The 12,507-nt window shown below is 49.1% G+C and overlaps 1 protein-coding gene across 2 annotated transcripts in view; it reads right to left on the reverse strand.

Moving 5' to 3' along the window:
* Positions 1 to 12,507, reverse strand: part of DIS3L2 (DIS3 like 3'-5' exoribonuclease 2) — a 192,929-nt gene that overhangs the window by 31,394 nt on the left and 149,028 nt on the right. For both annotated transcript variants that reach the window (XM_074878691.1, XM_074878690.1), the window contains one exon: positions 7,637 to 7,716. In XM_074878691.1, the coding sequence (XP_074734792.1) occupies positions 7,637 to 7,716 (80 nt within the window). The remainder of the gene's footprint in view (positions 1 to 7,636; positions 7,717 to 12,507) is intronic.

The raw sequence follows: 12,507 nt of genomic DNA on the forward strand, positions 1-12,507 counted from the left end.
GAATGAAGGTACTTAGTGCTGAACAGACCAAAGAGGTCCTGTCCACAGCAAACTGAAAGCCCTCGCTCTCTCCAGGCAGACAGCACAGATCAAACAGCAGGTTGGTGAGCGGGACTGGAAGGTCTATCTCTAAGCAGAGCATCCTTCATCCCTGCCAGCACAACACATGCTCCAAGCACTCAGCACCCCCTTCATCATCTTTGGTCTTACTCCACTGTCTGCCCCTGCGTGCAACTTTCCACCATTAGTTTGGACATAAAGCACTTCCTAACAAAGCAAGAGAAGGTGGCACATGCACTTGCCCTCTGGTCCCAGTGCTCCCAGCCTGTAACATCAGGTGGACAGCAAAACCTATACCTGGCAGAGAAATCATTCTGCAGTATGACTATACATTCAAGGACACAGAGACTAAGCCAAAAGAAGAACTCCATTTCCATATTTGTTACAAAAAAGTATGCCTAGAAACGTCGCTCGGAGAGGGCCAATCCCGCAACTTAGGCTCAAGATGAAATTGAGAGGTGCTTCTTGTGGGAGGACGATTATTCACTCTTTCCCACATCAGATTTGTCCTCTCCCATGTACCTAAGGGCTAATCAGAGACTCATCTGATTCAGGGCTACTAAGAAAACCCAGATCCATAGGTTAGCAATTCTAGTCCAGATATAGCTCACTGCCTTGGGCATTAGTCAGACATATATAGGCCAGAGAAATGGTGCTGAAATGCAGCTGAGGGCTTCCAAACATATTGTTAAGCAAATGGATATGTAAACAGATCTCCAGGGATGACACATGGAGACAGCATCTCTGACTCAATTACAATTGCAGCTGATTTTCTCACCTACTTGACTGCCACTGAATACCCCGACTTCTAATACTGACATAAGGAGGTCTTACAGCTCCTCTCCAAGCAAACACTTTGAAACAGATAAGACGACAAATCCCCCCTGATTCAACCCTGGGAGAACAGGGAGGTCCACCACTTGCCTGGGTTTAAGAGCCCAGTCCTTCTTCCCCTTGAGGGTGGGAGCACAGGCTGATTGCTCTGACATCCGTTGAGGATTTAGAGAGAGAGTTACTGGTCGATGTGGGATATTGTGTAGGGCACCAAAGAAAGCTTCAAACATACATTTGGAAGGGATCAGGTTACCTTCAAATCCCATCTGCTTGCTCAGGGAAAAGGAGGGTTTCCTTGATCACCTTTTCCATTTGCAGCCCCCACATTGCACTGACACTCCAAGGAGTTGGTAGTTACTATTTCTATAGCACTGGGAGATTGGAAACCTGTTATTAAGTAGGAAAGCGGCAGGAGGAGGCAGGTCTGTGTCAAGAAAAGCAGCTAAGTCGTACCTGGGCAGAGCCTTTTGTAAGAGCCCTTCTTCCTCACCTAGAAATGGCCATTCCCTTCTGCAAGGAAAGAACAACTCTCTGCTCCTCAAAGTCTCAAGTGACAAAGGCTATTTTGCAGCATATGTCCCAGAAGCCTGGGCTGTGGCATACAGAAAACCAAGCTTACCTTAGGCAGGAAAGATTATGTATCTTTTGAAGTTTTAAAGGTCAACTTCCAGACTTATTCACCTGGACAATTTACCCTACACTGAACCAATGCCAAAACCAGAATGGGTTTATCTCCACACAGTGACAGAATAATTCACCAGCCTTACCTGGACAACTCCAATGCTTACCCTTTGGCACGTGAAGGATATACATCACTTCCTGAGTTGGGTGAAGTTTAGTGCCAGTCAGTCAAACAAAAAACAAGACACAGTATCAAAAGAAAAACTCCAGCCTTAGACTTCTCTTTTGTAGAGTGTATCTTCTGGGCAGTGCTAACTCACGCCCTGGCTTTCATTTTGCTTCCAATCCTATTCTCATCCACATAGACTCCACTTTCACCAGAGCTCGGTAGTGTTTTAAGCCTGGGTGGGGCTGGCTTAGTCTTAAACCCAAAGGTGGGTACAATCAAAACAGTGGTATTCCTTCTCAGCAATGAAAATGCAGGCTTACTTACCCCAACCATCCCTGATGCTTTTCTGTGGCCTCCAAAGACAGCTAAACCTTCCCACAGCTCACCAGGAAAGAGTCACAGGGCAGCTCAGCTACCTACAATCCAACAAGACTTGGGCAATGCTTGCAGAAAGCTAGCAATGAGCAGAGGTGCACCCACAGAACTGCGGTGCAGCGGGACGTGCCTTGTCCCAGCAAAGCCGCCTTGTCCAACGGGGCACCCTAAAGTGAAGATCCCACCCTGGACAATTTGACATTGGCTGGCCATTTCCTTTACACCAACGCAAGCAGTGCTACTTTGTGGGGATGTGTGCCATGAAACAACCATGTAATAAGGCAGGGCAGGCACCCAGCGACTGTGTGAGCTGTGCAGCAGCTCCTTGTACAAACAAACCACTCTGCAAGCCTCAATTTCTCGTAAGGAACAAAACATACTATGGTAAACCTGCCAGCTCACTGCAAAGCAACCAGGTCCGTGCTAAAGTCCAGCACATGAGCTGTACACCTGGGAAGTACATCTGAAAACAAATCAGTTATGCTGTGTCAGCTGCTTTAGGTATTTTGTTCCTAGCACTCCTGGTCAACAGCTCTCCTAGCAAAAAAGAATAAACTCCAAACAATTCTGCTTTGCTCGATTCAGAAAAATAACCCCCCTGAAACCTCCACCCAAGCTCTGTTTACACCAAACCTGCTGCAGCCCTGAATGGTAGCAATAAATGGAGTGAGCTAATGTGTTAGTGACAAATAACCCGTTCAAACAATTCAAGCATAATTATAGGCTGGCTCTCCTGATGTAACGTTGGGTACATCACTGCAGACATTACATTCACCTTATGAAAAGATTGCACAGAGGAGCTCAGTTGGTAACCCAAACAGCATTATATATCACGAGCCTGTCAGCATTCGGAGTGCATGCACCCTGGCATTTGAAGTCCTGGTGTTTTAAGTGATAATCCAATGTACCAGGCATCATTGATCTCTATATAAAAGGGGGCACCGCTTTTCCTTTCAACTGAAGCTATTTTTCACTTCTCATCCTGAAGAGTTGTGTGGTGCTGCCCGCAAGTGGCTACACTGCACAGCAGCTCTATCTGTAGCACTCCGGGTCCCCAGAGAGAAAAAATGATCAATACTCCAACGCTGCTTTTGTAAGAGGTCTCTAAGTGCTTCCATGCGAGATGCTGTTCCTCTGGGTTTAGAAATTACTCTGAAGAGAACATGAAAGCCCCCACTACAAATTCATAATCCTGACACAAACCCCAGCTGCAGCAAGGAATTAAAAGGAAATTCATCGGCAAGCTGCAAGCTGGTCTATAGGTAAAGGCGGTGTCTGTGATGTGAGGAAGGGACCTCAAAAGGCGACCAATACCTGGAGGCTAAGGGAGCAGGAAAACCATGTTAGAGGAGAACCCTGGGGACAAGGAAGCATCACAACGCCACGCAAATATGGCCCACATACCAGGATGGATCTTGACAGGGATTTATAGCTCCTCCTTGGGTCTGGGATGGCAGGAACCCTGAGCACTGCATCATCTGAGAAAGGTGACAGTAACCAGAAAGTCTTGGAATGGAAGACAAAGGCATTTGAAGGGCCAGACTTGCTGTGGGTAGGTGAGCAGAATCTAGGAGGTCTCCAGAGAACTATCTGGATAGTGATAGTGAATGCAGAAAACAGATTGAATCTTCCATTTCTTAGTTACAGCCAAAAGATACTAAACTTCTTGCAATTACTTTCTTCCAGGGGGATCTCAAGTTGGCTTTGGCTCTTCCTGCACACAGGCTGCAATAAGTCTTTCACGATCATCTGTAACCTTTATTGATCTCATCCTTCCCGCTGCCTGGCAGCCCACTAGAGTAGGACCAGCCATCAGAGCAGGCAGCCGGCGCTTCCCCAGCACAGCCGGTATCATATTCCTAGACCGGGGACCAGTGAGTGCGTGTTGTAACATGGGATTCATGAGCCATGGTGGATGTGAATGGCCTCGATGGTCTTTTACTGCCTGGCTGGGTTTTGCAATTGGACCCTGTGCAGGACCAGAGAAACCCAGCTTGCGCAGAGGCAGCGGCAGAAAGCCAGTCCCATCCTCAACACCCGACTCGTGCTGCAGTGACACCGCGGGACGGCTGGCAGAGCTGTCCTCTCCTGGATGGGACTGCTCTGTGGCCACATGAAGGCTGACAATATGCTCCTGTTCTGAATGTCACCCAGCACACATCACCGCAGTCCCCGTGTCACAGCACAGCGCTCCCGTCACAGGACAGCCGTCCTGCAGCAGCCCCATGCTGCTGCCTGGTGTTCTGTCGATTATACTGACTGATCCCCATTAGGGAGAATTTAAGTAACATGGGTTAAAAATGAGAAAGCAGACTGCTTGCTTTCAAGTCATGTCCTCTGGGGCTAGGAAGTCAATGAAGGGCTGGGAAGGACTGGCAGCCAAGCAGAGGAAAGTGTCTAGGTCTGAGCAGGGAAAAAGGAAAGAAGTGATGTCCACTGGTCTCACCCCTGTGACCACAGGGGCAGTGACAGCCTCTCTCCTCCATATGGCTCCAAGTACAGCACTTGGATCACTACTGGGACTGTCAAGTGCCATCAGATACCAATATATTATAGCAGGGGTTGGAGGGACAAGCAGCTGGCTGCTCAGCTCCTCTCCTCCTCTCAATCCAAGGCTCCCAAGACTGAGGCTGGTCTCCCCAAAGTGTTTGGCACTCAGGGTGCGATAGTGGAGTGGGCATCTGGCGAGTGTTGTGCCTGTGAATGCTGCTGCAGGCAGGCAGGCAGGCAGGCAAGGGGAAGCTGCCAGGAGCGGGCAAAAATTCCTTGGCAGGGTTTTATCATTTTAGAAGGAACAAATTCCAATTGATCGCCCTTGTAAGAGCCTGAATGGTACTTGCACTTCTAGCCTAAGCAATAGAAATTTTAATTGCTCTGGTAATTACACTTTCAGCAATGCTGCAGTCCTTTGTTCTGCAAGTGGGAGGCCAATATCCGCTGTTCTCCGGTGGCCCCGTCTGGCTGCAGCTTGGAACAGCATTTGCCACTTGGAGGGGAAGGGACACTCCTCCAGTGACCAGGGTGATACTCAGCCTTTCCATGCACAGCCCTGCTCACACAGATCTCTGGGGCACTGGGCGCACTTCCCAGGCCAGAATGGGTTCCCATCGTCCAGGATCACCTCAGCTTCCTCCTGTTAAAGCTGCTGCTCAAGAGCTCCAGACGCTTCTGCTCCTGCCATGAGTCTGTTGCCAGCACGGGTCCCAGCCTCAACGCTCTGTCCAGGCTGCTGGGCTCCGGGGTGCCCATTTCTAGTCTTTCCCATGCATGAGCTTGCAGCATGTCACCAGCATTTCTTCTCTGGGCTGTAAACAGTTCCAAAACATGGTGCAGACAGAAACGTTGTGTTGCTTTGACTTCTAGATACATCTTTAGAAAGATGCAGAAGAGCTGTTACCCCCTTGGGTCCTGATGAGTACCGTCAAAGCCTGACTAGGCTTGGGAGAACACAAGGCCTACAATTTACCCGGTAAATTGCTAAGGAGAAATTATCACGACAACTGCCATGATATTGTATAGATAACAAATTAACCCCATGAAAGGCCCAGTGCTTGAGAAGTACGGTCTCTGCTTGCCTGAGCGGGAGCCACGTCCGGTGCTTCACTACACTATTCAAATACAACATTCTGTTGCCAATAAAGCTGCAGCACATGTGAGCTCCTCCAAAATCACCCAGGGTACAACCAGAACTGAGCACACATTTGGCTCAAGGGCACTTTACCTGCAAGAATACATCAGCCATAGCACAGACCTTCACGCTTCAGTTCACTGGCCAAGGATTGTCGGAGGCGCTGGGCTGCATACACAGGGTTTAGGGGGATGAGTGTGTGCGCAACTTAGCGAGGCTCTCCCTGGGAAATGGGATGCTTCTCCCCCCCAGGTTGATCAAGCAAGCTATAAAATACAAAGCATGGGGTCCTGCAGGGAGGTATAATTGCAGTTTGGATCTGTCAGACATGCACAAAGTCTGGGTTTACTTGCAGTCGCACTCATCCTGCCCGTACCGTATTTTTCCAATCCATGATCCCGGCTGGCATGGCTCGGGGTGGCTCGGCTCCCACGCTTGCCAGAAACACAGGTCACAGCCATACATCTCTAAAGCAACAGCTGCCAACATGCCGCAGCTACTTTGTCACATGCTGGACCACTCACAGCTAAAAGTGAGGTTTCCAAGCGGAACTGCTATTGGCCTTAGCGCTTAAACAAAATAGCTCCACTCCCGTCCCTGGAGTTTCCTCAAACAATAGCACAAAACACCCATTGGAGCCCAGGAGAGGAGGGTCTGTGGCAGAAAAAACCACGGCTGCTGATTCTTGAGATATACGCCACACAATCAGAAACACTGAATCTATAAACATCCTTAACAAACCCCAATAGGTCCGGGGGTTTTCTTTTCCTCGCTGTCCATTGTGTGCCACCGCCTTTAAAAACCTCAAAACCAAACACTCTTCCCTTGTTGCTCTTATGCTTTGGCGCTGAACTGCACGTTTCCCTGTTAGCTTGGTGGTGCTGGAGGTACCACCTCTGCTCATCCATGCTTCTGGGGCTGGGATAACTGGGGTGGGACTGTGTACCACATGCTAATCACCCATCCACAGGTGGGAAGGATTCTCCCAGAAATTATCTCCCTTCTTGTTTAAACATTGAGATTTCTCAGCTTAGAAAGACATAGGTGCTGTTTGTGGAGGTCTCTCTCCTTGTCAGGACTGTTCTCATCAGCATTTCAGAGCAGATCTAATACAGGCTGTTCCATTCATTGACTATTTCGTATACCCTCCTTTTTTAGGTTAACCTTCAATAACTGGCAAGAAGCAGAACTATATGGGTGGAGGTAACAGGCTATGGATTTATGACTAAGTAACCCAACGCGAACACAGAAATATCCTGAACTCTGCTGCTGCTGTCAATTTGATAATGAGAATGTGATTTGAAATAAAAACATCTTGGGTGCCAATTCACTACAGCAGCTAGTAAAAATAGGCAGAATACCTAGAAATTGAGGACTCTGTGCTCTAAACACATCCAAAGCTTGAATATCATATGGTACCTTATAAAAACAGAGCGCGTGGCTGCACTGAGGCTACAGTACCACAAATGAAAGGCCACTCAGTGAACCCACGCATGAGCTTTAGCAGAGAGAATGGAGTGCTGTGTGTCTCTAGCTGAGCAGAGGTGAGGACTGCCCTCTTTGGTGCTCTGCAGCCTTTGGATGCTTATCCCCAGCCCACACTCTCAGAGTCACCCCAGCACAAAGCAGTGCAGGGTCTGAGTTGCAAACACCCCTGGGCAAAGCCTGGGTGAGTTCTGCCAGAGCCTGTGATACCCAAGACCTGGCCTTTTTAGTCAAATAAAAGCAGCTTTTAAATGCTGTATAAAAAAAGGGGCTGCAGGGCATTGTGTATTTTAAAGGATACGGCCTTTACAGGAACTCTTCCCAGTTCAGGTCAAGCCTGAAGCCTGCTTTAATCTATTTTTTAAGTGGTACAAGCAGTTGTGATCCCTCTGCCAGAAGGCAGGGCAGTCTCCTTTCAATGCACCTTCTCCTATCTGTTGCATGCAATCTTCCACAGGACTTACTTGTTGCTGTCCCGGTATTGATAGATATAACAGCCTTGAGGCATCCCACTCTCCTGGTCCAAGGTAAACGAGAGCTTCAGCTGCAGAGAGGAGAGGAGGTGGGGGAGAATGAAAACAGAGAGAGAAAAAAAAGAAAAACAAAACAACATTTTAGGCTCTCAGTCATCACAGCAACTTCAAGTGAGGCTTGTGGGAGAAAGCTTAACTCACCAAGACTGACACGCAAACACCGTGGCCTGGAACATACCGCAGGGTTCCAAACCTCAGGGAAAAGTCACATGCATTGCAGAAACCTCTCTCTTTTTCCACCCTTTGTTAACTATAAAGTGTTTGTGGTTCTTCTGAAATGCATGGGTCATAACGGTTCACCCCTCCAAACCCACCCACACACACCACCCTTCACCAAAGCGATTGCGGTTCCCCTCAGACACTAAAGAAATGAGTCTTCTCCATCGGCAGCTGTAGTTCCCACGAGTCTTTCTCTGAAAACTTTCCCGGCTCCATCTCGTTTCTCCTGTGCATTAGAACAGAGGAGAAACCACAGAGGGAAAGGTGACAGATTTTTCCTTCTGTGCAGAGTTATTAAAGAGCTGTTAGAAGGGTTTGCAGTTTGGATCTGTGTCCGGCAGGAGGCTATGATGTGACCTGGAAGATGCTTTCTTTGCAGCTCCAAGAAGGCGTTCAGCAAGGGCTTTCAGATTTCAAACACGGCTCATTTTATTTAAGGGGGAAAAATTAATCCTCTTTCAACAAGCAACAGAACAGTTCTGCAGGGAGACTTTTTTGCTGAAAATGTCTCCAGTGATTTTATACACTGAACTGCCTAGAAAAAAGCATGGGGCTGAGCCCTGCAACAGCCCTGCACATCCGAGCAGCCCCTTATTTCCCATGAAGAGGCTGCTGTCCCCGAGACCAGCATCCCACCAGCTCCCACAGCCATGAGGTGCAGGCCCTCTGCTCTGCAAAAGGGCTGCAGACCCTGACCAGGAGTCAGCAAGGTGGGTAAGAGGGGCAGCATCCTTCAGAGGAGGTAGCTGCCGTCTTTATGCACTGAGAACTTTGGCTTTTTTGGGGTCACAGAGATTACTAACAGCAGGGCTGTTACCACCGCTGGATCATGCAGAACTCTTGAAACGGTCTGGGAAGACCATCGCAAGGGCTAAAAGTCAAAGGAGGTTTGTTATGATGAGCTCAACCTTTTTAAACAGGGAAAGGAGGAGAGAGCAGTGTTGAGCCACTTCATTTGATCACAGACTCCTCTCCTCTGGGCTCCAAGGAAATTGCTAACTCAAATTAATGGCTTATTCAGGAATGAAAACAGAATTAAAACATCTTTCTCCTGTAGGCTGTTAAGAAACCCCGTGTGCTGAATCTTTAGATGGTGCACTGATTTTCCCATCCCTAAAGGGTAGCAAAGTCATACGCTGTGCTCTCACTGACCCAAATAAAACTGCATACCATGAAATCATCAAAAATTCCCATCTTGGATACCAAGTTAAGAACTGAGTACCAGGCTGAGGCCAAATCCAGCTGATCTCCCTTGACTTCTATGCCCCTAACTCTGTAAGCCATTCTGAAACACACGCTCCTGAAACAGCATGTAACACGTGTCTGTGCTTTGCATGTGTCCGTGGTACATGTATCACAATTCACACTGCTGTCCAGACGGCAACCACTTATGTTCTCCACAACTCCCCCTTCCTGCAAGCTCTGATCTTACTCCAGCTCTGCAGGCTACTCATGTCCATTTTGGAGACCAGTGCCTAAGGCAGGACAAGCAGGGCTGGCTGGGGATGCTTCTTCTGGCTGAGATCCATGAAGCCAGGCTGTGGCTCCAGCCTCTCCAGATGCTACGATGGCACAGGGCAGCTACCCCACGGGAGCAGGAGGTCAGCAAGAAACAAGCAACCTCCTCAAGGGAGACAAGCAATCTCCTTGCTGGTCCATAACCAGGATCCTCCCAAGTGAGCTGCCCTGGTTTGGGGAACTGAAGGATGAACTGGGAACTGCCCAAAGCCATTTTTCTGGGCCAGGTTTTGCAAAGCTTTCCTGCTAGAATATCAGGAAGCACCTCTGAGGCAAAAGGGACAGCAGTTATCTTAGGCACAGCTCCACCTGGTCCTATGCTTTGAGGAACAGGCACCGCACTGTGGAATTGATAAAGAAACACAAAAGAAAGTGCAAAATTGGGCAAAAGTGTGGCTTTGGTCACTTTCAACAGTAATTCTGATCAGGACAAACTCAGGAGTGCCTGAGCCTCTTGTTTGCAGCTCTCAGCTAAGTGGGTTTAGGACTTGCAGTAACTGAGCATCTCTGGTTACAGCTCACCTGGGCTCTGGGCCCCCAGCACCGCTCAGGGCTGGAGCCAGCACTGTGCAAGGAGACAAGACCAGGGGAAGGGAAGGAAGGAAAAGGGCTGGGAAGGAAAACAGCCTTGTTTGGACAGGCTGCTGGGGAAAGCTGTGGGGCAATCAGGTATGGGAGGGTGACCTTTCCACTATCTGGGGGGACAGGGTCCCATGGAACCCGCCTACCCAAAAAGGAAAGATCACAGTTCCCGAAGATAACATGCTTTCAACTTTCTGTTATTTTAACCCTTCTTTGGCTTCTCATGGTATTCCAGACAAATAAAACACACCCTGCTTGGCAGGCTCAGCCATCTCTGCTACCCACCAGTGCCAGCAAGGCCTGTGTAACAAGGGCTATACACAGCTTGACCATCTGGGGCAATACTGTCAGGCAAAAGGATGCTGCTGTCATCCACAGTGACAAAAGGACCCCACTCAGAGAAATGTCAGGGTCAGGCTGTCACACGGAGAGATGTGTAACTAAAGGTCTGTCCCAGAGACCATAGCTCAAGGCAGCCCTGCTGTCACTGATGCACAAGCCCCTGCTCTTCTGCAGAGCTGCCCTGCTGATGCACTGTCATGGCCAGTCGGGAGGGGGAAGAGAGGACCTGTGGTTGTCACCCAGGCCAGGAGTCCTTACAGACCCCGAATGAACAGCCAAGCTTTGGGTGTGCAGCCACCAGCAATGCTCTGGCTGTTTTTGCTCATTTGGTCTCTGCAGGGAGCATGGAGGCCCCAGGCAAAACTGGTAAGGCAGGTAGAGAAGGACTAGCTGAACGCTGCCAGGAGGCACACTGGGATGCAGAGACTGTAAGCTTCATACTAAGCTTAAAAGGTTGGCCACATCTACTCTATATCATGTAGTTGGGTCCTCTCTGCCGTTGGAGCCACAGGGTGCTCCACTGACCACCCGTGGACACGTGCCCACTTCTGCATGGCTGTGCTCAGCTGCGAAGGCATTTAGGCTCTCCGGCATCTCAGTGCTTTGGAAGGCCTGCTTCACAGATTTTTCCCCTTATGCTAAAGCTAATCTATGAGGCACCTGCTGCCACGGATCTCCAAGAACAAAACTGAAGTGTTGTTTCCCAGCTCTCTGCACACCCTGCACTGCTCCTTTTCTCTGGTCCCATCTTCTCCAGCAGCTGCCCTTTCCTGCTGCCTTCATTCACTAAGCACAAAACCTCTGGTTACTTCTGAATTCAAGAAGGTTGCAGGGCAAGGCTGGGGGCAGGAAAGATGTCAGGAGCTGATCGACCACTTTATCATTCCTCCTATTTGACTTCTGCTACAGCAATGTCACGAGACATCCAGAGCCTCCCAGACACATGAAGTCCTACACAACAAACAGGCTTTTGCAATCGTCCCTCTGGCACAGCTTTAACTCTTAACCAATTTGACAACATTGCTCCAACACCACATGCTGCTTTGAAGCTCCTTTTTTCGCGTGTCAGTGTTCCTTGTCAGAATGCAAAGGCTTACTGTAAAGCCAGCAAACAAACTAATACCAAGACAAAGGAAAGGGCACTGCTCTTCAAAATACCAGATTTTATGCCTGCAGGGGCAATGAAGGACTGAGGTTTCTTACAGAAATGCAAGTGCAGGGTGACCCCATCACAAGGAAGGCTCATCAGATCAAGGGATCTTCACCATTAAGCATATGAGATAATTTAATTTTACAAGACACTGCTGGGCTTCACTGGGAGAGGAGGGGGAGAGGAAATTTCCCAGCACCGTACTGTGGTGCGATTTGGCTTGCACTGCCCCCTTTAGTTGCGTAGCCCTGGAGCTCACATGCTAATAAAGATCCCTTTCCACTTCAATAGCTTTGCACATAAAGAAACGCTCGGCATGGTGTGTGCGTGAACTCAATGGGAAAGGGACCTGGAACGTAGCCATGCTGAGAACAGAGTGCTGCCTACCAGGCGAGCCCCATCAATAATTGATACGTCAGAGGCACAGGGAGGTGTGTGAATAAAAGCTGTCAAAAGGAGTAATTGGGATCTGTGTGGATACAGTGATGGATAGGCTCACTCGCCACCAGACACAAATGCAATACACCCAAACAGAAGAGGAGCAGGGCACTGAAATTCAAAGGGGCTGGGGCAGGCTGTTTGATGGGCAGGACATTGTTGCCTCCATGGAGGGGCGCATCGCACCTAAGGTACCAAGCAGGTGTGGGCACGCTATCCCGTGAGTGGTCAATGGAGCAAGAGAATGTACTCAGAGCACGTGGCTGATCCTTGGTAATGTTTGGTGGCACATACTGCAGGCTCGAGGTGAAGGTAATGCCACTTCCTTGAGGAAAGTCATCTTGAGGAAAGTCATCTCCTGCCCATGGCAGTCACTGAGGGCTGTGTGCACATAACACTTGTTTGTGCAATGGCTCCACTCTTTGGATTAGTAACATCCTCCTCCCGTTCTTTACTCCTACATACTTAAACCCAGCAGAGGATGCAGTTGGCTGACAGGGGGATGGTCCTTGCTCCTCCTTGTTCCTCCATCCATCAGACACCAACATGCTTC

This window comes from Strix uralensis, chromosome 9 (assembly GCF_047716275.1).
Source record: "Strix uralensis isolate ZFMK-TIS-50842 chromosome 9, bStrUra1, whole genome shotgun sequence".
Classification (NCBI taxonomy): domain Eukaryota; kingdom Metazoa; phylum Chordata; class Aves; order Strigiformes; family Strigidae; genus Strix; species Strix uralensis.